This window comes from Cebidichthys violaceus, unplaced genomic scaffold (assembly GCF_023349555.1).
Source record: "Cebidichthys violaceus isolate CVI_PGR_0920_01 unplaced genomic scaffold, fCebVio1.0.p SCAF_2, whole genome shotgun sequence".
In the NCBI taxonomy this organism is placed as follows: domain Eukaryota; kingdom Metazoa; phylum Chordata; class Actinopteri; order Perciformes; family Stichaeidae; genus Cebidichthys; species Cebidichthys violaceus.
Genome location: NW_027176372.1, coordinates 19120649 through 19147885, shown reverse-complemented (window position 1 = coordinate 19147885; position 27237 = coordinate 19120649). Strand labels below are relative to the sequence as shown.

The window sequence follows — 27237 nt, the reverse complement described above, 5'->3', positions numbered from 1 at the left end:
AGAGAAAATTGGTCAGGAGGGTGAAGAGTCAACCGAGAACCACCAAAAAGCAGATCTGCCAAGAATTAGAAGCTGCTGGAACATTACATTACATTACATTACAGTCATTTAGCAGACGCTTTTATCCAAAGCGACTTACAATAAGTGCATTCAACATTGGTAATCAAAAGAACTACTAGTCACCAGAAGTCATAAGTACATTTCCTTTTCCAAACAGGCATCTAAGAGCATGAAGCAGAGCATAACTCAGAGCCAAAGTACAGTGCAGAACCAAGAAAAACAGTTAGTGCTATAAGTAATACGAATACAATAAGTGCAACAAGCTAGTAAGAAAACAATAAGCGCTAAGTGGAAGGCTCAGGGTAGCACTTCCTGAAGAGGTGGGTTTTCAGCCTGCGCCGAAAGATGGGCAGCGATTCCGCTGTCCTGACGTCAGTGGGAAGTTCATTCCACCATTGTGGGGCCAGGACAGAAAACAGCCGTGACCGGGTCGATCGGCCGCCAGGACCTCTGAGCGACGGGGCAACCAATCGCCCCGAGGCAGCAGAGCAAAGTGGTCGGGCGGGGGTGTAAGGCTTGACCATGGCCTGGAGATAGGAAGGAGCTGTTCCTTTCACTGCCCTGTAGGCTAGCACCAGAGTCTTAAACTGGATGTGAGCTCTTACAGGTAGCCAGTGTAGAGAACGGAGAAAGGAAGTTGTGTGGGAGAACTTGGGGCGATTGAACACCAGGCGAGCTGCAGCTTTCTGGACAAGCTCCAGAGGTCTGATGGCCGACGCCGGGGCTCCGGCGAGTAGAGAGTTGCAGTAGTCCAGGCGGGAGACGACAAGAGCCTGGATGGGAACCTGCGCCGTCTCGTCAGTCAGGAAGGGACGAATCCTCCTGATGTTGTAGAGCAGGAATCTGCAGGAGCGTGTAACGGATGAAATGTTTGCCGAGAATGACAGTTGGTCATCCAGGGTCACACCCAGGTTCTTTGCAGTCCGAGTTGGCGTCACCACGGTATCATCAATGGTGATGGACAGGTCCCGGTGCGGGCAACCCTTCCCCGGGAGGAACAGTAGCTCAGTTTTGTCTAGGTTGAGCTTGAGGTGGTGTGTCGTCATCCACTTCGAGATGTCAGCCAAACACGCAGCGATGCGCGTCTCCACTTGGGTGTCACCGGGGGGAAATGACAAGACCAGCTGGGTGTCATCGCCATAACAATGGTAGGAGAAGTCATGCGAGCGAATAACAGAACCCAGAGATGTTGTGTAGAGCGAGAAGAGAAGGGGGCCCAGGACTGACCCTTGCGGAACCCCCGTAGTCAGCATGCATGGTTCCGACACGGCCCCCCTCCAGGTCACCTGGTAGGATCGACCCGTCAGGTAGGATGCAAACAGGGAGAGTGCAGAGCCTGAGATGCCCATCCCCTCGAGGGATGAGAGGAGGATTTGATGGTTCACAGTGTCAAACGCCGCAGACAAGTCCAGGAGAATCAGGACAGAGGAGAGAGAGTTAGCTCTCGCGGCGACTCTGTCACTGCAAGGAGGGCCGTCTCTGTCGAGTGACCTTCTTGTCAAAGAAGTTGGCAAAATCATCAGGGAGAAGGGAGGAAGTAGGAGGAGGGGGTGGGGGTTGGAGGAGTGAAGTGAAAGTTTCAAAGAGTTTTTTAGGATTGGAAGCAGAGGTTAGGATTTTAGAGCGGAAGAACGCAGCTTTAGCAGTAGATAGAGAGGAGGAAAAAGTGGAAAGAAGAGCTTGGAAGTTAAGAATGTCCTCCGGGAGTTTGCCTTTTTTCCATTTACGCTCAGCCTCTCTTAGGCTCCGTCTATCAGTACGCACTGAGTCCGACAGCCACGGGGCAGGTGGAGTTGGGCGTGCAGGCCTGGAGGTGAAGGGACAGAGTTTGTCCAAAGAAGAAGTAAGGGTGGAGAGGAGAAGATCAGTAGCCGTATCAGGGGATAGGAGAGAGAAGGATTCAGGGTCAGGGAGAGCAGAGGTGACAGAAGAGGAAAGATCAGCAGGGGAGAGGGAGCGGAGATGACTCCGGGTAGAAACCATGTGGGTAGGTGGAGGAAATGATGGAGCAGAGGATAGGGAGAGGGAGTAGGACATGAAATAGTGGTCAGAGAGCTGGAGGGGAGTGACAGAGAGGTTAGCAGTAGAACAGTGCCTAGTGAAGATAAGATCCAGCTGGTTGCCGGCCTTGTGGGTAGGAGGAGAAGAGTGGTAAAGGTCAAAGGAGGAGAGGAATGAAAGAAGAGGTTCAAGCTTATCGGTCTGGATGTTGAAGTCACCGAGCAGGATGAGCGCCGAGCCATCGTCATGGAAGTGCGAGACTAATGTGTCGAGCTCCTCCAGGAACTCACCAAGAGGCCCTGGTGGGCGATACACAACAGCAATGGTGAGCTTGACTGGATAAGTGACAGTAACAGCATGAAATTCGAAAGAGGACGGGGAGAACACAGGTGTCAGTGTCCACAGTCAAGCGTGTTTTGCATCTCCATGGACTGAGAGGCTGCCGTGCAAGAAGGAAGCCCTCACTCCAAAAGCGGCACCTTAAGGCTCGACTGAAGTTTGCTGCTGATCACATGGACAAAGATAAGACCTTCTGGAGGAAAGTTCTGTGGTCAGACGAAACAAAAATCGAGCTGTTTGGCCACAATGCCCAGCAATATGTTTGGAGGAGAAAAGGTGAGGCCTTTAACCCCAAGAACACCATGCCTACCGTCAAGCACGGTGGTGGTAGTATTATGCTGTGGGGCTGTTTTGCTGCCAATGGAACTGGTGCTTTACAGAGAGTAAATGGGATAATGAAGAAGGAGGATTACCTTCAAATTCTTCAAGATAACCTAAAATCATCAGCCCGAAGGTTGGGTCTTGGGCGCAGTTGAGTGTTCCAACAGGACAATGACCCCAAACACGCATCAAAAGTGGTAATGGAATGGCTAAATCAGGCTAGAATTAGGGTTTTAGAATGGCCTTCCCAAAGTCCTGACTTAAATCCCATTGAGAACATGTGGACAATGCTGAAGAAACAAGTCCATGTCAGAAAGCCATCAAATTTAACTGAACTGCACCAATTCTGTCAAGAGGAGTGGTCAAAGATTCAACGAGAAGCTTGCCAGAAGCTTGTGGATGGCTACCAAAAGCGCCTAATTGAAGTGAAAATGGCCAAGGGACATGTAACCAAATATTAGCACTGCTGTATGTATATTTTTGACCCAGCAGATTTGATCACTTTTTCTGTTAACCCATAATAAAGTCATGAAAGAACCAAACTTCATGAATGTTTTTTGTGACAAAGAAGTATCTGTTCCAATCACTCTATCAGAGAAAAATCAGAGTTGTAGAAATAACGGGGAAACTCAAGAGAGCCATGACATTATGTTCTTTACAAGTGTATGTAAACTTTTGACCACAACTGTAGGACTTACATTTTGATAAGTGTTGGAACAAGCAGTCAGATCTTCTACTTCAATAAAAGTAGCAATACATTGTCAAAACATGATGCAAGTTAGGGTCCTGCATTAACAATTTAACGTAAGTAAACGTACAAAAGTATTAGCATCAAAATATACTTTAAGTACCCAAAGTAAAGGTGCTCATTATGTAGAATGGAATATTTATACTATACATCACTTTGATGTTGCACTGAAGCAATGGGGCTGATTTCAATAGGCTACTGCTGGGCTTGTGAATTCCTCAATAGTGTACTTAAGTACAGTAAATGTAGCCTACTTAGTTACTTCTCATCTTCCAGCTGCAGTGCAGGTGTGTGAGGAGGTTTAAAGGTTTAAAAAAATATACATTTCTTCTCTTACCTGTACTGTTATTTATTATTTCTAAATCTTTTTGCCTGGTCGTAGAGACGTCTGCCTTCTCGCCAACATAATGGGACTATGGCATTCGGCTTGTGCTGCTCAAAGTACATTTGAAAAAAACTCAACAGCAATGTCTCTTAGAAATCTCAAGATAATCCGTAGACCTTGTGAGCAGTTTCATGTAGGAATTTTGGTTGAAAGAAAATGGTTCCTGCACGAACCTACTCACAACAAGGCCTGTGGATTATTTTGAGTAACCCAACGCCTGTACAAACAAAAAGTGGAAGGCCAGGTGAGGGGAATGAGAGATGATAGGGTGTGAATGGCAGGATCTGAAATGAGTTAAATAAACAGGCAAGCAGGATGAAAACAATCTAATATGATGGGGAATTCGTAACAAAAAGAGTTCAACATACCCAGGATATCTTTTTGTTATCTGACCTAACAAACCCTAACAACCGTGATCACTTTAAGCAGTCCTACGACGGTGGTTATCGACTTGGTAAGTCAACCCAGGGCTTCTCAATCTGGCCATGAACATGGGATTTGTTAAAAGTGACCCTGAGGAGCCGAAGTATCTCTCTAGACTACAAGTCTAGAGAGATACTTCTCTAGACTACTTGTTGCAGAGGAACTGTCAGTGTACACATTCCGTTGTTTTCCTGTAATCTACAAGTTTCTCTCTAAAGACTACCTGAGTTGAATTGTTTGGATCCTCCCTCTCTGTTTGGGCTACACCCATTCACCACTTCACCCATTCATGTGGGACCATTCACATTCAGCTCACGGACTCACACCGAAGTGGAAAGGATGCCAGACAAGTAGAGTGGAGGCTAACAGAGTGGTCTTCCCACCGAGTGAGTTTCAGTGCAAGTACAGAGGAATTCAACAACACAGTGTGATTCATGGTGAGTCTTGTTCGTTTTGTTGGATACTGCAGATAGATAGATAGATAGATAGATAGATAGATAGATAGATAGATAGATAGATGGATGCTGAGTGATTTGCTTAAAGTTGGAAGAAACACCTTTTCTGTAACTGTAACAACAAAAATCACAGCTGAGTTATGCATCAGGGAGAGCGAGAGGTGTGATGGGTTTCCTCCATGTGTTTATCCTTGCATAAACATAAATCATTCTAAGAATATTTGATAAGACACTTTAATCTCTCATCAGAGATTGCACCCAGTAATTACAGTCAAAGTTGCCAACCAGCGCTAAGTGATAACACAAAAGTAGCAGAGAGTGGATTGGCAAGGTATGCGTCTGTGCTATCGTTTAATCTGCTGAAAAAATGCAGGTACCAGTGCTGGGCCTTTTATTTTATGTAGTTATACGTTGTACTAAATTATATCCTTAAACTTTGAAGCATGTAGGAAGTGTGCTTATGCATTAGATGTGCTTATGTTGGTAAGTGAGAGTGACAGTTAAGGTATGATTAAATAAATTAACAGTGATGTCTTGCAGCTTGTGTGTTTTGCAAGGACATAGAAATGACACTGTTGTAAAGCACTCAACTGTGAAGAAGTATTTAATTGTTCTTTGGTTGTCAGTGGAGCATTCCCATTTCCCTCTCGTTTGTTATCTGATAACTGGTTGTCACAAACTACGGTTATTGCTCAACATTCAGCTGAGATGTAAAAGTCCCTTGAATATTTGCTGTGAAACGAGACGCCCTATGTTTCACATCACTGACATTGACACCGTGGACCTGTGCAAACATTCTTCTAAGAAAAACATTATTTAATGTTAAAAAAAAATAAGACTGGTATGTGATTGTTAAGTTTCATCTCAGCTTTACCTGCTTGAGTTGAGGCCCTAACCTTGAATTTGCTTAATGCCTTGAAAGCTTTGACTGTGGAAACAAGCGGAACGTAGCTGGCAAAACCTCAAGTCAAATCTAGTCAAACAAGAAACGGTTGGTTGGGTAAAAGGTACAAGACAAACCTTTATTGCTCAATCTGCCTCTTTGGCAGGTGACAAACAACGTGCGTTGATTTCCCACGTCCCGTCTGGAAGGAGTGATCGAAATCTGGCACAACTGTTAAATTATAAGCCCCAACATGTTTTCCAGCATCTTGCTTTTCCCCATTCTCAGGCTACTCATCAACATGGAGGTTCCCATCTAAACCACTTTAAACTAAACATTTATGAAGTCACTATCTATGTCCAAAGAGTGTCCTTCACCATCTCAGTAATGTTTATTCTTTACTCATGGACAGTTTATTTCCTCCACCCCCTCTCTGTGCGTGGATGTGCCTGTCACTGTGGCTGTTTGTGTTGCAAATGCTCCAATACTGTGACGTCACTCTGAGGCCGGCCTGTGCGCTGTACTGTCAATACCCCATGGTGTTGGCCATTGTAAGTGCTGCCAGTGGCGATACCTCATTTTGCACACAGGCTCTATTGAGAGGCTTATTGAGCAGGGACTGCCTTGATACCCCCTCCCTCATTTGCGCTTTCTGTCACAGTCGTCTTTTTCCTCCTCCTGCACTTCACAGGTTTAAAGGGGTGAACGAGGTCGGGCCTCTCCTCGGCATCCAGAGAAAGGGCTCGCTCCCTCCGTCCTTCAGGCTGTATCAGGTGTCCAGGTTGCACTGAACAGGAGCTGCACTTCCTCCACTGTGAATGAGGAGGAGAAGTGATGTCTCAAGACGACAGCTGTTGCAGAGTTTGCAGCAGGGGCTTATATAGCTGCCACTGGAAGCACTCAAGTAAACCGAAGAGAAAAGTGAGTATTTTCCGCGGCATTTGTGTTTGTGTTGAACATATGACCAGGGAGTTCTAATTTCCTTCAGCACAGCTCTGTATTATACGTTGGTGTGTGATGGTTATGAAATAATTGTTTCATATCTATTTCAGTCTTCAGGTTCCTTGTACTTCCACTGAGCATAACCTTTACAAATCCCTGTAATCAGGGATTAACATTCCACCGGACTGAATTCAGAAATGTAAAATAATGCCAATGAACAGTTTTTCTATACAAATCTCAGGTTTTAAATGCATTTTAAATTAAACTGGATACCTTTGTCTCGTGAAAGCTGATCATATATTCTTAGAAAAGAAAAAAAAACATTGTAAATTAAGTAATGATGATGACGAAAATTCTCTGCCAAGGAAAATAAGTGAACTCACAGGCCCTAACAGGCTTGTTTTGGATTTATCTGGAACAGGATTATAAGGGGAGGGTGGAGAGGTGTGTTGCTGATGGTGAAGGAGCATGAAGGGACTGTTTGTGGTGCGTTGTCACGGCACAGTGCAGCTAAAAAAGCCAACAACATTTTTTTGCAATTGTTCCATTGTCTTCTCAGGTCAAATTCCCTTTGAAATCCACAGACACACGCAAAATATCTTGATCATTATTTTAACCCTGAAACGCTTTTAAGTATCAGAACATGAATACTATTTCACCAGTCCTTTTCATTTTAGCATGCATGCTGTTGGTTCTCAGTTGTCACTCTGGTGTCCCTGCTCTCCCTGTGCTGGATGTACATCTGCATGGTTACGTTTAATGACCGAGAGGATGTTAACTGGTGAGTGATCACAAACATGCAGACAAATAGGCCGTGTTGGATCCCTCACAAAAGCCCAGATTCCTTTCTTTTCTTCTCCTGTTTCTTTCTTTCCTCTTTCGTGACCTTTATTCTGCTGACCCCGTGCTGCCCTCTTTTGTTCCATTATCAGGGAGGGCTTCGCACAACTGAAAAGATGGGTGAATTGGTTCATGGTGCTGATCATCATTTCCGCAGTGCTAACCAGCTACTGTGTTCTGCTGCTGGTGAGTATATAGTGTTGATACTGTGATGTTCAAATGTTATGGTAAGGATGCAGTGATTGCAGGTTATTGAGTGGTTAATTACTGGCATGAGGTTGGATCTTTAGAAGTCTAGGTAAATAAGAAACATTGTTTACCATTTACTATATAATCAGATATTATGGCAGCTTAAAAAAAATACAATAATGAAGTACCATTCTATAAACATAGTAGGAAGCCAGAGTTGCAATTTCATAATTCAATACCGTTCATTACAGCTCTTTGCATTGGTCCAAGTCGCCTTAAGGGAGCCGCTCAACTTACACTGGCTACACAAGGTAAATATTTAATTTAACCACCAAACCCCCCCAAATATGCATCATCTATTCAGGTTGTCATATGTGTATTTTCTCTTTCTCCACAGATCTTCTTATTTTTTGGCGTGATATTCATCGCTTTCGGAGTCACAGGACTTTGCCTCAAGTGGCAACGAGAATGGCCGACTGTTCCTCTCTCTCTGCAGGTACAGCGAGGCTCTCGTGTCAAGGGGCTGACGTGTTTTTGGGAACAATGCTGAGAGAGTAAATGTCTGTTGTTTTTTTTGTTTAGTTGTCCGTGTACCTCCATGTGTTTTTGATGTGCGTGTCGGCCTCTTGGCAGGCCACAGCTCCTTTCTTGCAGTTCGGTGCTGTTGGGGCGTTGACCCTGCTGAGCTTGTTTGTCTTCCAGGGCTTCCACATGGCTGAGAAAAAATGTATGTCATTTAAAAGCACACCTTGGCTTAAAATCACACTTTAATCAGCTGAACATGATATTACATATGTAACAAATTGCTGTTTACTAAGTTATAAGTACAAATGTACAGAACTTTTCATGAGTCAATATCTGCAAGGGAAAATGAAATGCATTCATAGTACAAACAATGCTGGTTATTTACTCACACTTCTAAAGAGACGTCTGTACAGGCCCTCTGTTCAGACTCACCGCAGTGTGAACAGCTCAAGAGAATTATCTTATCGTTTGGTGTTTTGTTCTCACCAGGGTCTAAGTTCCTGATCGCAGGGATATTTGTAGTGCTGTCAGCGGCCATCTTCCTGTGTCCCCTGAGCATCCAGTCTCCTTGTCTGATAGAGCCGACCGAATTACCTGAAAAACCAAAGCTCATTGGTCACCGCGGCGCGCCTATGGTGAGCATCCTGTTTTACTTGACAACACCCTCAAGGTACACATGGTCCACCTCGCATTGTGTTGTGATTCTTTTCAACTTTGCTTTTCAACTTTGACTTTATTGTGCTCAAGGGGAATTTTGTCTTTCATCCAGGTAAAACAGAAATCACAGAGACACATGGCGAAAAACAAAAGACATGAATACTTCAAGTGACCATGAGAAACCTGAATGATCAGCCATCAGTAGTTTACGTGGGAAACTAGTCACCAGCTGAGTCGGTAGCTAATTTGGTGGACTGAGCGATAAAAGAATAATTCACCCCTTTTTGACCCGCCCTTTAGTCGTCTGAATGTCTCCATACAGAGGATACATATCTCCAGCCTTTTAACCCTAATGATCTTACTTTTCACTTTACTTTTTTCACTTTTGGAAAGAGCTGTCACGGTTGAGACATTGCAGTTATAATTAAGATTTTGAGTGTATATAGTCAGAGGAGGGACACGTTTAAAGATAATTTAATGGGATTGTTTGACATTTTGAGAAATATGCTATTCACTTTTTCTTTTTGGCAAATATTTCATGCAAATATCTTTATCTCCTGTCATACAGAGCAAGTCACACAACACATATATTATATTGTGTTTGTTGATTTGTTAAATTACTTTGCATTTTCATGTGTTCACATTACAGCAAATATACTTTACGTCTGGTTCAGGTGTGAACAAATGTCCAATCAAGTGAGGGCCCCATATGCTGTCCTGCTCTGCCCTCCTTAGTTTGCTGTGCTTCTGAGGTCACCAATGAGTTCAGATTAACACGGTGTGTGTGTGTGGGGTTGTGTGTGTTTGTCTCACCCATCTGTCTGCACTGTGTTCAGCTGGCCCCGGAGAACACCATGATGTCGTTCAACAGGAGCATCGCGTGCGGCGTGACGGCCTTTGAGACAGACGTCCAGCTCAGGTACGTGACTGTCGGTGAACACGGTGTGATTTCTACAGACCCGTGTCAATGTCCATGACATGGAACAAAGACTTTGAGTGTCAACATCCTCATAGGGGAAGTTACTTCTCTCTGATTCTCTCTCCACAGAGATATTACTTCATGCGTCTTTAAATATGGGATTGTTTTTGCCTCACAGATGTCATTTTTTTTTCCTGTTTTTCTAACCCAGTAAAGACAGAGTTCCCTTCTTAATGCATGACCATACCGCTGGGTTCTTGCTGAGAACGACAAATGTTAAAAAGAAGTTTCTCAATGAAGACTTCAGCCACAGCTCCAACCTGACCTGGGAGGAATTACAGAGTCTGAATGCGGGTGAATGGTTCCTAAAGGTGAGGGCTGAGCTTTGACACGTACTTGTCCACACACTCACTCATAAAGATGTATGTGCTTTCGTGCAACGTGTCACAGTTACAGGAAGCTTTTGTCTGGCTTTTTAGACAGATCCTTTCCGTTCAGTGTCCGAGCTCTCAGAAGAGGAGGTGGAAACAGCCAGAAATCAGACCATTCCCTCCTTGCTTCAGCTCCTCAAGCTCGCCAAGCAGCACAACATCTCAGTGATCTTTGACCTGTATAGTTCCAACCAGGAAAATGACACAGTGGACACAGTCAACACCATCTTGAGTTCTGGCATTAACCCAAAACTGGTAAGTCAGATTCTATTTCATTCTAATCAAATTTGAGATTTCTCATGATAAGACATATTTGGTTACGGTTTTGTTTTTTTCTTTTTACAGGTCCGCTGGCTTCCTCCAGCAGATAGGGAATATGTAATTAAGAATGCTCCAGACTTCATCCAGGTCTATGACAACGAAAGTGTTATGCTTAACGAAGGGGGGGACTACCTGAATGTGAAATACAGCAAGTTTAGTACAGAAGAAATCAGGTAACGGAATAAATATGAAACTAAGTACACTCATTATATCTATAGGTAGTGCCAGGGGGCATGCACAGCAGTGTGTTAATTAAAAGTGTGTGTGTGTGAGTGTGTGGCATGCTAAGACACAGTGCTGGCGCTGACTATAGAGGCGCAGGATCGGCCTCCAGGGAGTGAGATTCAACTAATGTCCCAACCCAGGAGTGCTGCTCCAAGCATGAGCAAACAAACCGTTAAAAATGACTAAAGAATGACAAAAATGAAATGCAGTGTAGCAACATGTTTTGAGAAAGTGAACTACATAAAAGACAGATCACTGGGCAGCACAAGTTAGCACTGTTTTTACATAAACATATGTAATCTTACACCTTTTGATCACATGCATTTGGTCAAAATGAAATGGTGTGTGGGATGAATGTGTGTCTGATCAGGGTGGGTGTATGCATGTGTGTATGTATCTTCTCATCCCTGTCCATCCATGTATGCAAGTAGAACAACTGTATGCTTTTCATATGATTTATACATTCTATTAATTATGTTTTTTAAACCGATGCAAAAATAGTCGAATAAGGAAAGCATGATAATTGTTATGATGACCAAAAAAAAGAAGAAAAACAAAGGAAGAAAAGAAAATACCCACAGGAGCTTAGAATGTACATTTTCATGCACATAGAAGTACATACATACATACATGCACCTACTTACAGACATTTACATATGCAGATACAGACCTGCATACACACATATCTACTGTCCTGCTTTCCATAGATTCCTGTCTTCCGATATACTTCTGTCTTCATTCGCCTACATTGTAATCTCAAACAAAGTTCTTCAGACGTTGTGTTTGTTTCTGACAGGGAGCATCGGAGAAGGAACATCAAGGTGAACATGTGGGTGGTTAATGAGCGTTGGCTGTACTCTCTGCTGTGGTGTGCCGGGGTCAGTTCTGTTACCACCAACTCCTGCCACCTGCTAAAAGACATGGAGCGGCCCGACGGGGTCATGGTGAGCAACGCATACAGCTGCAGGAGCAGTAGCGCATGCTTTACTTCTCTTTCTGGTTGTTTCAGTAGCCAGCAGTGAACACCACGTTTGTGTGTTACAGGCGCCTCTTACTTACCTAATGATATGGATTACAGTGGACATTGCATCTATTCTGATAATGACTGGACTCTACATCTTTCAGTGGTAAGCAGAGCACTCGTTTGTGTCTGTTGTATGAACATGTTGATGAAAGTGAATTGACTGACTCATCCACCTCACTGTTTCCGACAGGAAAACACACTGTTTCTGTAAGAGAAAAGGTACTGGACGATTTCAATATGTTAACACGAGGGTTGGAACTAATGACTGTTTTCACTAATGGTCCATCTACAGATTATTTTCACAATTAATCAATTAATCCTTAAGTCTATGAAGGGTTTCTCAATATTTGTGAAATCGCAAGGCGACATCTTCAATTTGCTGTCCAAAACCAAAATATTTTAATTTCACTGTCATAAAAATAAAATGAAAATCAAATCTGGAACACGGAAAAGTTTTTTCCCTTTTGCTTGAAAAAATGACTTCAGTGAGTAATTGATTATTATTATTATTTTCTGTAGATGGACTACTCTATTAACCAACTAATTGTTTCAGCTCTAGTTAACATAATGATACTAAAAAAGACTTCCTATCTTTCCATCCATGAATCCATGTTGCTAATAACATTTTTATAAAGCGGTGATATTAATCCATCCTTTGGGTTTGACATGAAGTCAATAACGGGTTAATGTACTACAATGGAAAAATGTATTTAAAAAAAAATGTGGGTCTGTATTTTTCATTTGAAAAACTAACTAAACTAACTAATTTTAGAGAGTGTAATAATGCAAGATAATGGACAAGAGGTGTATAAGCTGTAATTATGGCGCAATTAACTGTTAATACATTATTTACTAAAGCTTGATTGATCAGTTAGGTATCATGATATCATCAATATCACATGTTGGATTGCCAGGTTGTAAAACGACATTTTCACTTGGACCGTTAGAACACTTATTTGGATCCATTTATGAACAACGTGTCAACATTTACATTATTGTTTTAAAAAAATGAAGACTAAGGAATACAATATTTATTAACATAGTTTTTAGTCAGTGAGAAACACATTTAAATGGTTTAATGGATTAGGAATATTATATTGTCATCATTCCCAAATAGAAAGCAAAAAAATAAATAATCCTACAATCTGGTTACCCAAATGTTGTTGTTATTAATAGTTTACGACTGATCTAAAAAAATTTAGACAATTATTTATCAACCATAAACACATCTATAGCGATTACAAATGTATTAATTTGTCTGTTTTTATAACTTTTTTGTGACTCTACACAGGGACAGAGAGGCAAAGAAACAAAACTTCAGCCTGGAACAAGAAAGAACTGTCTCCCTTCTTATCCACCGGGTAGTTTTCCCGTCTCCAGCAGGACATTTTTCTGCCACAAAACTGAGATAGATCCTTGGTTGCACTGCCAGAATGGTTTGGACCTAAACCAGGAAGAAAGCAAGTTAATATGAATAACCATGCACTGTATTCCAAAGCCGTGAGAATAAGAATGTTGCTTTTTCAGCGGTCATAAGATGTTATATGTGTATATCCTGTAACCTGAGTCACAAGCACCGGCTATTTTCTACACTGTCCTGTGTCTGTGTATTTTATCCTTGACTACATCAATATTTGTGTTTCTTTATATAATGATTCAGTATTTTTTTAAACAAATTTCTGTTTTTGTTTTCTGGTTTCTTTTGTTTGTGAAACAATGGTCACATTTCCTGCACTCTGCCTTTGCACCAGAAATGCAAACATACATGACAGAGCCCGTCTTACCTGCATAATGTGGGTAGGCTTATTATTACTTTTTTAACATTTTGCTGATACTAGTTTTACTTGTGTACATATTGACAGCAGGACTTTTACTTGTATTGGAGTACTTTTACATTGTTGCATTTGTACTTTACTTAAGTAAAGTATCTGAATATCATCACTGAGATGATAAATAGTGAATCTATGTGTTCCCTCCACAAAATGCATTAATTTTCACTTTACTTCACCATCTGATTCAGAATCAGAATTAGCTTTATTGGCCATGCATACAAGGAATTTGACTCCGGTTTTCACGTTGCTCTAAACGTACATACATAGAATATACAAATAAACAAGAAAAATATCAAAACAAGGACATTAAAGACAACAAAGTAGAACAGAGGGAAGCATACACATTTAACTACTATGTACAATCTAAATATATATGTATATATATGAACATAAAGAACAACAACAATAATCTGAAACATGTCAACAGATATTACAGTGTGTACACTCTCTGTTGCCTCAGGGCAGCGAAATTATGACTCACAATGGACAATAAAAAAAACAATCAAAATCGATGCAGCATGATCGGCGGTGTCTTTCTTCCTCGTCAAAGGCTGGCGCCTACATTACCCATGGTGCAACTCGACCGCCGACACTTGGGTTGGAGGTTCATGATGCCGTAAACTAGCTCTCCTTGAATTTATCTTAACAGCACCACTAGATGGCACACAACGCAAACATTTGGAAAAGAGGCTACTTGAGGCAGATCAGTGAAAAACGTAACCCTGGAAAAGATGTTTCACTAAGAGACTGTTAACAAATGATGGTTTCACATGCTGTAGATAAGCCAAGCTAAATCCAGGTAGTTTAAATGTATTAATATGAATATAACAGTGTCTCAATGAGGGCTTAGAGCCACAGGGACGTTTTCCAATGAAGGCGAGGCATGTGTGTGAGGGGAGGAGGGACACATCACGCTCTCAGGCCGTTTGCCCCAAAAAACTTCTGGAAAGTGAACATGAAGTAAAGTGTGTCCTCTTGTCTCCTCTCAGCCTGTGTGGGTGTGGACCACCGCTGCAGCAACACTAACAGTCACACGGGGAGTGTCTGCCTTCTGGACTCAAAGCTCAACTTCTCTCTCGTTTGTGAACAAGGAGGGACTATTACTCTAATTATTTTCTTCTTAAAAAAAACACTCAAAACCGTTGTTTACATGACTTTGTTTGGAGTTGCCCATACCATGGTACATAAATATGGTAAGTACCGTTAACATAACGTAACCTATCCCTCACGTGTCATCGGTTTTGTAGCTAATTTTAGGTTCACGTCAGCACAGTCGTACGTGGAAGTTTTTGCACGACTTTAAACTGGCTCACTAACCTCAGTTTATAATCCCTTCTGAAACATGCGCGTTTTTATATCCATAAATACTGTAACTGGAGAATTTTGCAACTTCCTGTTGAGATTTAGTTTTTTTTGTCTCGATCTAAATGTTCAGGATCAGGTAGGAAACTGTGAAGTTGTAGATTTACCTCCGTGATGTGCATCATCTCTGTGCTGTTTTCTTCACCACCCACCAGGTTCAACAACCAGCTGTACAGTCGTGATGCAAGAGAAAATGCCTTTAATGTGCTCTGCAGGGAGATGTACCTAACACCAGAGCTGCATTTGACTATAAGTCAAATATACATGATTATTATTATAATTATAAGATATGTGATGTGAAATCTCATATTTGCACAGAACCTTATCTCTGTGATAGTTGGAAATTAAGTTGAAGTGTACAATGGTATTTAATCCTTTGGGACACCTTTATATTTATACGAGTTCTGCATTTGCTGATTGTTTAAAATCAGTTATTCTCTGTAGATTTGAGAGATAATTAGAGAATTAGTGGATTGGCAGAAACGTGGGCACAAACTCACTACAGCTCCGGCTGAATAGTCATTAATCTGAATATTTTAAGGTTTTGGACTGTTGTTTGGAGAAAACAATATATTAAAGGAAGTCACCAAGGCCTCTGGGAACTTGTAATTTAAATGTTTCCCAAATTTATTTTAGAGCAAACGATTAATAAAAAAAAAAAGATCTGTCGAGTAGTTGATTTTCATATAGTATATCGTGACTTTCAAGAGCAATACAATAAATATTAGTTATAAATCCAAGTTCATGAGAATAACATTAACCCTGTCAACAATGAATGCTAACATGTGTAGGTTCTTTGCTGCTGTTGTCCTGAGTCATGCATTTATCTCGTGAGGCAGACACAGAGCGAGCAGTGGGGCTGCTCAGACGCTACCAGGCCAACCTGACCAGTCCAGAGGAGCAGGCCCTGAAGACCAGCGTGGGCAAAGTCTCTTCCATCTTGGGCAGTCAGCTGTTCCATGCCCTTCTTGGTAAGACAGCTTGTTTTTTCCAGGAGGTAGTCTTTCAAAACTCTGCCCTTTAGCTTAAATTACATCAGACTTGTGGTGGACTTTCTAAACAACTTGTTCGCACCTTCCTCTTTTTTTGAGTAAGAGAGTTGGTTTACAGCTTGGTTTTTATGGTTTGCTACACTCAAGTTATTTAGGGTATCTTATATACTCTGATTTGTGTTGTCATGTGATTGGCTGCAGGCAGACACAGGATGTAGACAGGGTCAGGTTGTATTAATTTGTATGGGAAGTTAACTGGGTCTAAATGTTTCCCAATTAAGTCTTATGAAAGAGGCCTTTCTGTCTGCCCCACAAAGGTTTCCTCTGTAACATACTCACATTGTAATGAAATCCTAATAAAAACCCACCGCAACACAGTCTATCTATAGACTGAGTTGTTATAAGCTCACACTTGTCACACTGTGAAAGCACAATATTTCCCTTGAATTTCACAAAACGGCCTCATTTGTACCATATTCCCCATGAAAGTATGTTATTAATCATTGAAAACCTGAAACAGTTGATTCACTATTACCTCAGGGCTATAGTCGTAACTAAAGTTGCTGCTAACTAAACATAACTATTCCTTAAAGCATCCCGAAGTGTGCGTAGCTTCTAATGAGACACTGAAGAGTCACTATTATTATATGCAAACAGCTACACCTTCATGGCAAGTCTGGTGTTTTTGAAAAGAGCTCAGGGAAGCCAATGTGAATCGGAGTTCCTTTTAAAGCAGATAAAGCACATTCAGTTTAACCAACGGTTGAGTGGTCCTTCTAATTACCACAGACATGTTATAATGATGCTCGCCCTTGGGTCTGCTGTTGCCACTGCTGACCCACTGCTGGGGAGCTGAGGGGGAGGGCATGCTCAGGCAGCACTTAAAGAAATACAGTGTGACAGTTTTTACCAGTGATGTAGCTGAAGCAATAGTAAACCCACTTTTATCACATATTTGTGTGTTTGCTTGCCTGTTGCTTAGTAGCATTTTAACAGAATACGTCTGAATGACATAAATCCATAGTTTGTAGTGCAATGAAGACAGGACCTCTTACTGTTTTTGCTTGTTCTCCACCACAGTGAAGTTTGTGGTATGGACTCATTTGTTGTATCCCATCAATCAAAGTCCATCTTTCAAGGCCAAATATAGCTTAGCGGTCCAACAAGTCCCATCTCAACGGCAGCATTCATTTGGCCAATCAGGAAGACACAACTGGTGCACCTTTTCTGGCTCATCTAGTAATCCATTGTTTTGACCTTCATCCTCAACATGCACAGGCAAGAACTGTCACAAGACCACATGGTATTTATCTGTAGCTGCTAGTAAATACATTAAATTGTCCCACAAAAGGGAGTAAATAATGGAAGATAAAAATACCTTGACTTGTTCTTATTAGCGGCCTGGGATATTATTCATCAACATATGAAGATGTATTTGTTTTGTTCTTTAAAGCTAGGTTTGGTAATGTTGTTCAAAAACAAGTTTTGGTTATATTTGTTGAAATTCTCTTTACATATTGACTGCAATGAAATTATAATAATAAAAAAAATCTAGCTTACTCTTGTTAGTGTGTGAAGATAACTAACCCTCGCTTTAAATTGGTGATTGTTTCCTTTATACTAAATGGCATCATAGATAGACCGTATCTTTAAATTCTACACATACGCTACTTTATAATACAACACAAATCACTATTGCTTCTGGAATTGAGGTTTCAAATATTTAATAGATTGCCATGAAATGTGAAACTGTCCCATCAGCCTTAGCTGTGCTTTGTGTTTACTATTAATTAGCAGATGTTAGCATGCTAAACTAAGATGAGGAACATGATGGTCCCTGTACATGGACCTGCCAAACGTTAGCACGCTAGCATTCTCATTCTGAGCATGTTAGCATTGTGATTTTAGCATTTAGCACAGCTGTGCCTATAGTACAGCCTCACAGCTGCTAGCATGAGACGCTCGGTCTTGTTATAGGTCAGTTATATGCTGACTGGTCGAATCACTCATTTCTACCAATTTAATTAGTGTTTTCACCAGGTTCACCAGGCATACACCCGCAAGGTGTTAAATGTAGGTAGAAGAGGCGAAAATAACACATTTATACTGCATGCAAAAAAACTGCATGGTTTGGGCCCCAAAACTGCATGTGATTAGAGGAAAGTGGACGTGTCTGTAAAGGGGAGACTCGTGGGTACTAGATCCCATTTCATTTCATTCATATCTTGAGGTGAGAGGTCAATGGACCCCTTTCAAAATACCATTTTCCTTTGCCAAAATGTAGCCTAACTTGGGAGCGTTCATCCTGCTTCCAGACAAGCTAGCATGATATCGTTGGCACCAATGGCTTCATTAGGTCATCCAGTTTCACATGATATCTTCACTCTATCTGTAAAACTGAGCCCGCTACAGCTTCTTAAAGACAGGAATTTTGGCTGGGATTGCCAACAATGCCACAGGTCTCATAGGACTAAGAATGAGCCATGCTGAAGTGTCCTTGAGCAAGGCACTGGTTACCTTCTAGCCCCGGGGGGATTTTAACTAGTGTCTGTCTCTGAAGGGGCCAAAGCCATAAAAAACACACCCAAAACATGTCAATTTCTCCCAGTATTGCCACTGTTTCAAACAATATTATGTAATATATATATATAACATATGCATTAAGCAATATTCATGTACCTCTGCAGAAAATATGAATCGTTAAAAAAATGCATATGTAATAGCTTAATGCTTTTTTCAAATTTTTTTCTAATAACTATTGATATCAGATGTGACATATCTTGTTATTTAGTTAAGAGAGGGCGACTCGGACAGGATTCGCTTTCTTAATGAGGATTCCAAACATTCCTCATGAAGAATGTTCAGTCAGGGCTGCTTTGCCAGAGGCCGTCAGGAAAATAAACCGCTCTCGGCCGTCATGCCAAGCCTCTTCCCTCAACCCTCCTGGCTCTCCGGATCATCTGCGCAGAGTGCGAGGATAGAGGTAGAGGAGGCCTGTGGTCGGTGTGTCTCAGGTGCGGGGCTTCGCTGAACATGTGGTTCTCATCAGGGAAGGCAGAGCGGAGGAGCAGCCGGTTCACAGCACTAATAGGAGTACAGTGCCGTATAAACATTACTCATCCTCTTATCCTCTCCTGTTGTGTTTGCCTTGGCATGCTCAGGGTCCATGTGAAGCCATTCTGTTTCGGACCGTTTTGTGTTGCTTTTTGCGGAGAGCTTTCTGAGCAGAGCTGACGATGCTGTAAACTTTTTTTTTTCTCTGATGAAAATTTAGAAAGAGTTAAGGTAGAAAAGTCTGGCAAGCAAGATTTATAGCTCCGATGCACTGTGGGAAGTAAAGAGGAGTTTGATGCAGTGTGGGAAGGTTCAGTGCTGGCCACTTGATTGGATGTCTGCATGGTTGCACAGTCACGAACAAAGGTTGCCTTAACTGTGCGTCCACCCTTTTGTTCCAGCATACAAACATGCAGTGGGAGGCATGGGGGGGTGCTGCAGGGAGTTGGGGCACACAAACACACGTTAAATTACAGAAGACCCTAAATGTCTGGGGAATATTTTATCGAGGCAGTGACAAGGGGGTGAATTGTTTGCCCTGCCTTGAAATTGTGACCTAGTTTTCTGTGAATGTGTTATTCAGCCGTGGCTTGCTCATCATCATGTAAAGAACCAGGGGCACATTCTTTTTTTGTTGTTGTTGTATGATTCACCCAGGCAGACAATACAGAGATGACTTCAGTCCAATTGAATAGGTACATGACAAATAGGAGAGACCTATAACACCACACAAACACACTGATCTTCATGCAGAGTCTTTGTATGACAGGGAGAAGGTGCAGGAACCCCCCCTATGACTGTGACAAAATGGCTTAGAGCTTCGACCAGGCCATCCTAAAATAGTCCCTACATCAAAAAGAGATCTGGGAATAAGTCCTGTGAAAGAGACTTCTGGCTTGGGTTATGTATTTTGTTCCATGGCCAGGAATTTATGTGGTCTGTGAGGGTTGGACAGGTTCAAAGATTTTTCTTTTTTGGAAAGTCACAGTTGTGAAACAAAAACTCTCTGTACTTTGTGTGACTGTGAATCTTGATCTCGAAAACACTTCAGGACCTGATTGAGCAATTTTTTTTCTGTTTTGTTACCTCTGCCAGGAATAGATGCAAACGATGTAATTAGAAGCGTTAGATGTGTGAAAGCAAGCCAGGTGTCCGGGATGCAGCTGAAGAGCAAATCTTGCAAGACTCAGCCGATGCAACATTCTCAAGACTTATTTAAAGCTTAACTAACCAGGTTCTTTTCTAGGAACAATGAGTCAAATGACTCAATATACTGTACGTTCAAGGTGTCACTCGCAGTGATGAACCCTCAGAGAATTATCGCCTGGTTCTATGATTCACCTCAGCTTTAGATAGCTTTTTAGTGTCGTTCAGGTTATTGTTTTAGTTTTATAGTCATCAACTTTACCATTTATCAGCTCTAATAAACCCACTAAATGCTAAATGCTCTGCACCAAATGAGAGTCAGACATAGTGGAGCAGTTTTTTAGCAGCTTAAGAGCCAAATATTTTCCCAAACCAGACCTAAAAGAAGAGTGAATAATAGAGCAACATATGTAAAATGAACTGCAAATTAATGCAACCACTTGCACTTAATACAAACATTTTGGGCATTCTTCTTATTCTCCTTGCTCCAAAAAATTCAAGTTGTATAGCAATGTCACATTCCGTACTGCGTCTGAACCATGTTGTAGTGTCATTGTGAGTATTTGCGTGTTTGCCTGTGCCTGTATGTAAGTGTGTATGTGCAGGTAGGCCTCACAGCATGTGTGTGTCTGCAGGCCTATAAGAGTTTGTGTGAGCGAGATTGCTCTTTAGTCAGCTGGGCAACAAACTCTTCTGCCCACACATGACTTCACTCCTCCACATTCAGACACAGTGATGAGTCACATGCTCCATTCTTACACTTTTGTTCTCACAGTATCTTGTTGGGACATACTGACTCTTATCGCTCCGTCACACACACACACACACACACACACACACACACACACACACACAGAGAGTGCCGAACTTTCTTTGAAGTCTGCTTCAACAAAAGGTTCACAGTAATTGAATTAATAGGGAGAAAAAAAGACGTTTTAAATGTATTATGTTTTCTTGGATGTCCCTCTCAAATGTGTTGTGTAGGACGGCTTGTCCTGGCATTGAACTTTGGGAAGTTGAGGAACTCTCCAGCAACCTCTTTATGTCAACAGTGCAGTAACCAGTCCTGTGTGCGTGACATCAGCAAAATTGTCCCGGTGCATTCTCATCAAACGGCTGCCACTCAATAGGTGACCACAGGACATGGGCGTATAATGAGCCGAGAGTTGATGAGTGGAGACGAGAAGAGAAGGGAGGAGAACAGAGTGGAGTCTGAAAAGAAAAGCAAAACTTCAAAAGACACACTGATATATAAATGCTAATAGTGTTATTCTCATAGTATGTTGTGGTGCTTTAATAGAGTACTAAACTAAGATGGTGTACATGGTAAACTGTATTCCTTCTAAACAAGCATGTTATGCTTGTCTTTTTGAGCATGTTAGCATGCTCACGTTAGCATTTAGCTCAGCCTCACAGAGCTGCTGGCATGGCTGTAGACTCTTGCTTTCTTGCTGATCATTTTTTTCTGCTTTTACACCCTTAGATTTATAATATGGTGTGTTATCAAAAATGTTTATGAAAGTCACATTCAAGTTTGAAGCATTGTCTTACGTCCCTTAATGTGAAAGTTCAGGAAATAGCTTTTGTGAAACCAACTTCCCTTTCTACAGCACTCAAATCAAAGCATGTATTAGGGTATGAATTGCCCTCTGCTCAACTAGGGGGCAGTGTCTACATTTGTTCAACATGTGTAGTTTCTCATGTACCCTCACCCTAAAATGGAGCTTCGAAGCAACGAGACTGGAAATGACCTTTAGTGTATTTGATCGACGATGATGTTGAACTAAAAGCATCAAAAAGTAGAGAAATGATGCATGTTGTTCAGGCAGCATGAAATATTATAACGTGGGCCTTTATAGACAGGCGCTGAGTTGATGATTTACTCAGTCACTACCTGAGTCATGTAGTTCAGCAACAGGATGAGAAGAGCACTTGCAAATGTGGAGACATAACTTCCATGTAAACGGATGACTCTCACCCCCACGTTTTCACCCGGTGCACCGCTGAGGAAAACATCTCCCAATGTGTCCGTGATTGATCGCTGGATTCTTTCACTCAACCAAAGCAGTGTATTTTAGAAGGCTGCGAAGATATGAACACAAGTAAATATTACAGAGTAGGGAGAGGGAAACAAGAGCGCACAAACATCTGTTTGTAAAGAACAAAGCCGCTCATTATTGTTGTGTTTTTTCTCACAGATATTCAAGAGTGTTACGAGGTGACCTTGCAACTCAACACCGAACAAACTGTTGTGAAAGGAGACGGCAGGCGAGATGCGTTGGAGGTAATTTTCCTTCTTCAAATTATAGATTGTAGAAAATATGCATAATATTTACATTGTATCTGGTGTCACACATGCTGCCGAATGCCGTGCTTTGGCTGCACGAAAAGGTTACTCGGCAGCCAACACGAGGTGTCACTACCTGTGTCCCTCGCACTCCTACGTGGAGAAAATGTTACCATGAGTCACGGCGGCTATGACTTCAATCTGGTGAGTGAGTGTCAGGCGGGGGGGGAAAGTTGGAGGAGGGGACACATGGGTAGAAGGGAGAAGAGGAAATTAGACGGAGTCAAAAGAGCACTGATTACCATTTGCTCATCAGTGGATTGCTCTCATGAAGTCAGCCAGTCCTTTCGTTATAACAAATGTTTGCAGTCACGGGGCTATTTAGAATATTTTCAGTGTAGGACGCAAAGCACGACTGAACTGAAGGAAGCAAAGCTGCATTTTGTTTAGATTTTAACCATATTCAGAGCAACACCGTGGTTAAAAAAATATGGATAATTTAGTTTGTAGTTCCACGTCACTGATCTCCTAATAGTCTTTGGATGGGTAGGAACCCCTGACTTCATGTCACTTACATGATTTAATATTGCCTCATAACTTCCCTTCAGCTATGCCAAAATGTTAATGAAATTGATCTTTGGCTGACTTCTATAGCCCATTAACTGAATGATCTCTGGCCTGCTTTTGAGCAGAGATTAGAAAAACGCTATAGCTTCTGCTTAATGTGTGTGTGTGTGTGTGTGTGTGTGTGTGTGTGTGTGTGTGTGTCTAGTTATTTGGCTGCACTCACAGTCACGCAACGTTAGTCTACATGCGGTACGTGGGGGTACACCTTTATTCTGATAACAAAAAATACCTGATTTTAATTTTAGCAACATTTGAAACATTTGAAAATGTCATTTTTAAAACTGAATTTAAGGCACAATGCCCACTTCAATCCCTTTGAACCTACAAACTGGATTCTTCCGCTGAAACATCTGACTAATTTAATCAAATGATGTGGGCCTGAAAGAAGCCTCAAAGCGAACAATTGTAATGCTGGTTAATGTACTCAATAAAACTGAGTGTACTGAACTGTATTGAATTTATTTACAGGCGTGCCAGTGTGCAATAGTTTATTGATATAATAATATTAGCAGTTCCTTTCAAATATACTGTAACACCACAGTAATGGGAATGGACCTCTACCTTGCCTTCAGAGACTTTGAGTCTTGGTAGTGTTGGAAGACAACCTTTTACTGTTAATTTCAAAATACTCAGAGGTGGAAAGAGCCCACGATAAATTGGTTTTTAAGCTCTTCCGTGAGCTGAAATGTATCTAGAAACATGCAGCACGCTGATTGAGTATAAGCATAAAAAAACATGACAAATCTCCAATATCACACTTTTAGCATTTGGCCGTCATTTTAAAATGTACAGTAGAGAGACAGACAGGAAGCATGGGGAGAAACGCATGTCCCTGGCCCCGGCCCCCTGTGGTTATATGGTAGTCGTCTTAGACCAGGGGGCCACCATGACACCCCAGGTGGTTTTCTTTGTTTACATAGGGTCAAGACAAAGGGGTCAGGAAAACTTGGGCTCCAGAACCTGAGAAACATGAGTCCATTGAAAGTGTTCTTCTACTTAGCTGTGAGTTAGAGAGGACACTGCCCCGAGACAAAGACTACTTATCCACCTACATCAGTTTACCCTCAGCAGATATCTTTATCTTTTTTACTTTTACCCAGTATCCATTGTAACCTGCTGAATCGTTTCATTGTAACATTGATTCCAAATGTTTTCCCCTGTGTGCCCTGAAAGGGGATTCTCTCTCTTGTGTGATCCTTCCCAATCCTTTTCCTTTACAAAGAAGAGATAGCTTCATTGTTTCCTGACACACCTATTAATAACATTTATTATTGCTCACGAACAGAACTTAGCCCAGAAGCTCACTGCAGTTTTTTGCTGTTCTTAAAAGACGGACGCACATTTCCAAGTGTATTTCAATACAATTCAATACAAATATGTTTCAATGTGTTCTGCCAAATCTGTTTGGTCATTTGGGACCTTCTGATTAGTTATTAGTAATAACCAGTTACTGTTAGTTACTGTCAGGAAGGGCCTCACCTTTCTGATCTACTTCTCTGTGAACAGGTTGGTTGACGGGATCTATACTAGATTTCATACATAAATCATAAAAATAGATTTTTGCACATATGCAAGTGTTTCTAAGTCATGTAAAGTGCAAACCTCTTTTCAGTGCTTTTTAGGCCTATAATATTAAGGTGATATTGAAATTCAGTCCTCACATGAGATAAGAACTTTTAATCTAACATTATTCCTTTGTGCTTAACAGACCCTCCATTCAGTCAATCACTTAATGGCAATATGTTTTTGAAATCCATGTGCTAAGTCTGAACTGGATTATGTATGGTCAGTTGAACAGAGCAACTACAATAAAGTTGTCATTTACTAGACAGTATTAAATGGATGCTTCAGTGCAGAACACTGAGTTGTACAATGCAGCAGATGTCAACACACAACGTGATATATTCCTTCTTCCTGAATAGACAGGAAGGTAAGAAACAAAATAAAGGTCGGCGCACTTCCTTGCTGCTGAAACACATAAAGTCAATTGCAGTGCCAGATGTTCATCATCTGTCACTCGCATAGAAAAAAAACACACACTATGACAGTGGTTTGAACTTTATGGTTTGAACTTAATTCTGCCGTCCTAAGCTCCTCTCAGTGTATTCTGTGATCCACCCTGTCGAGCTTCTAATTCAGTGCAGCATGGCTCCTGATCCTTCCCCACATCCTTCCCTCTCTGGATCCCAGCTGCTTGTGGGGCCCAGGCACAGTCCTGGAGAGAGAGAGCGAGAGAGAGAGAGATAGAGAGAGAGAGAGAGAGAGAGAAGGGGAAGTTTGAGATGGAGAGAGCTGCTTAATGGACACCCAGTGAGGTGCTCATCAGTATTCTAGCCATGTTGTCACCTGAGTGGAGGATGGGATGGAAAACTAAATGAGTCTGCAAATTCCCTGATTTGGTGCAGAGTAGCAGGTGAGAGTGGAGAATAGCTCCTTTGGAAAAGAAAGGAAAGAAACCATGAGAGGAGAAGCTGTTTTTTGTAGTCCAGTTGTGTTTTTTTATTCCAAAAACCTGTTTTTATTGTGTAATAATCCTGGACTAACTACGAAAGCCAAGAAGAAACTGAAACATTTCATACATTTTAAATATTGCATGACTTCAAATTATTAATTGATGGACTCATTTCAAATGTGTCTGCACAATTTAGTAAGTGCATGTGTGTTTGTGAGTATGTAAGTGTACAGTGTGCACAGTGCAAAGGGCTGTCAGTTGACCTGCCTGTCAGTGCTGCCATGTGGGAATGGAGCCGTCGGAGAGAAACTCACTTAGCATCTCTAAACTAAAAAAAACACATAGTATATCTGATCCATACCAGTGCGACAACAAGGAAAAGACATTGTGTTGTGTGTTTTTGCAACAGCCTGTCAGTTGCAGTGATGCCAGGTACAGCAGCCTTCATGCTTAAGTGTGAGTATATTCATATAAGCGCTTGTCGTTTCAAGTTGAGCAGCTTTCTTTTTAATTGGAGGTATCTGCGCAGAGAGAGAGTGCATCTTTGTGTTTGGAAAATGTTTGGAACTGTTTTGTGTTAACTTTAAAACAATATAGATATATACATATATATTTTTTTTTTACTTTGTGCCAGTGATGGCCGGCTCTAAAGGCTGCCCTCTGCTGTCCGTTGAGGTTCTGTGTGGTCTTTAACCTGTGGGAACGGTCTCAGTGAATTTCGAGTACTGTAGACTCTGTGTATAACTTCCCACAGTCAGTACGGCAAAAAAAAGGGCCGTCAGAGCTAACGGTATTAATCTCAGGGGGAACCGGAGGGTGGGTGCTATGCTCCCGCGACAACGGCTTAGGTCAGGACGGCTGTAACCATCTCATGAGCGGCGGCCGTGAGCTATAGCCAGCAGGGCTCGCTCACATGCACTGAAAGCACGCAAAGCCGGCCCGGCTACGTCAATAAAGCAAGGAGAAGCTTTGATTACGACAAAGAGGGAGAGCGACTTCTTTCTCTTGTCAGGTAGACGTTAGTGCACTATATCTTTATGTAAACAGTAGTTGTTTGCTGCTATATCAATGCTGTGACTCTGCTATACTGCACCTTTTAAAGACTCTTACAACCACCTGGATGTAAAACATATTCTGTTTGCTACACGATAAAAAAAAAGAAGGCCAATGAGCAAATTTCCCAAAATGTTGTGGTGATGATTGTAATCTTTGATATCCACAAGCGTGTGCTGATCATTGGCTGTCCCACAGGACCAGGAGGAAGAGGATGGTGTGTCTCGGGTGCAAGTGACCAGCAGGAGGAGCCCTCACAAAGTGGAGCGAGTTTCTGGCTTGGTGACTCTATCCCATGTCGAAGTGCCAAAGGTCAGTAAAGCAAAGCAGAAAGGAGTTTCCTAGAGGGCTTTCTGAACACAGCTTCTCCTCAGTGGTTCTAAACGGGCTTCAGAAAAGGCAGCTGCTGCTAATAGAAGCAGATACTAATGAACCTGATGATGTGATGATTACGCATTCAGCATGACAGTTTAGTGAGGCATCACAAAAGTGCCCAAGCATCATGAAACATCTGTTACGGTTCATAAGGGTTGATGACCTTTGAAACATTTTATTGATGTTGAGACATGCCTGCTAAATCACAAAGCAGTCTAAAGAGCTCAGGAATTTATTTCTAGAGATTTGTTTGATCAGTTTGAATGGGTGGAATCGGTGTTTATTGTGCTGTTAATATTTCATGCTAAAAATAAATGTAATTCATTAATTTTCTCTTCAGCATTTCAACACCTACAATGATAATTTGCA

General features: G+C 41.7%; 2 protein-coding genes across 6 annotated transcripts in view; both read left to right on the top strand.

Moving 5' to 3' along the window:
- Positions 1 to 4594: 4594 nt before the first annotated feature.
- Positions 4595 to 14032, top strand: gdpd2 (glycerophosphodiester phosphodiesterase domain containing 2). 2 transcript variants are annotated; one of them, XM_068715023.1, is made up of 16 exons: positions 4595 to 4714; positions 6307 to 6536; positions 7235 to 7338; positions 7490 to 7583; positions 7838 to 7897; positions 7984 to 8082; positions 8220 to 8313; positions 8601 to 8746; positions 9605 to 9687; positions 9899 to 10058; positions 10167 to 10373; positions 10464 to 10612; positions 11461 to 11608; positions 11709 to 11791; positions 11879 to 11907; positions 12980 to 14032. In XM_068715023.1, the coding sequence occupies exons 2-16, from the start codon at positions 6450 to 6452 to the stop codon at positions 13051 to 13053; spliced, it is 1617 nt and encodes a 538-aa protein (XP_068571124.1). In that variant the 5' UTR covers positions 4595 to 4714; positions 6307 to 6449; the 3' UTR covers positions 13054 to 14032. The 2 variants fall into 2 exon arrangements, with proteins under 2 accessions (XP_068571124.1, XP_068571123.1); XM_068715022.1 differs by lacking the exon at positions 11879 to 11907.
- Positions 14033 to 14518: 486 nt separating this feature from the next.
- dlg3 (discs, large homolog 3 (Drosophila)) overlaps positions 14519 to 27237 on the top strand; it is a 73861-nt gene continuing 61142 nt past the window's right edge. The window contains exons 1-4 of one of the 4 annotated variants that reach the window (XM_068715021.1): positions 14519 to 14713; positions 15722 to 15853; positions 22273 to 22358; positions 26692 to 26805. In XM_068715021.1, coding sequence (XP_068571122.1) covers positions 14671 to 14713; positions 15722 to 15853; positions 22273 to 22358; positions 26692 to 26805 — 375 coding nt within the window. In that variant the 5' untranslated portion in view covers positions 14519 to 14670. Of the gene's footprint in view, positions 14714 to 15717; positions 15854 to 22272; positions 22359 to 26691; positions 26806 to 27237 lie in introns of all 4 variants that reach the window. The other 3 variants (XM_068715011.1, XM_068715013.1, XM_068715014.1) reach the window with 3 other exon arrangements.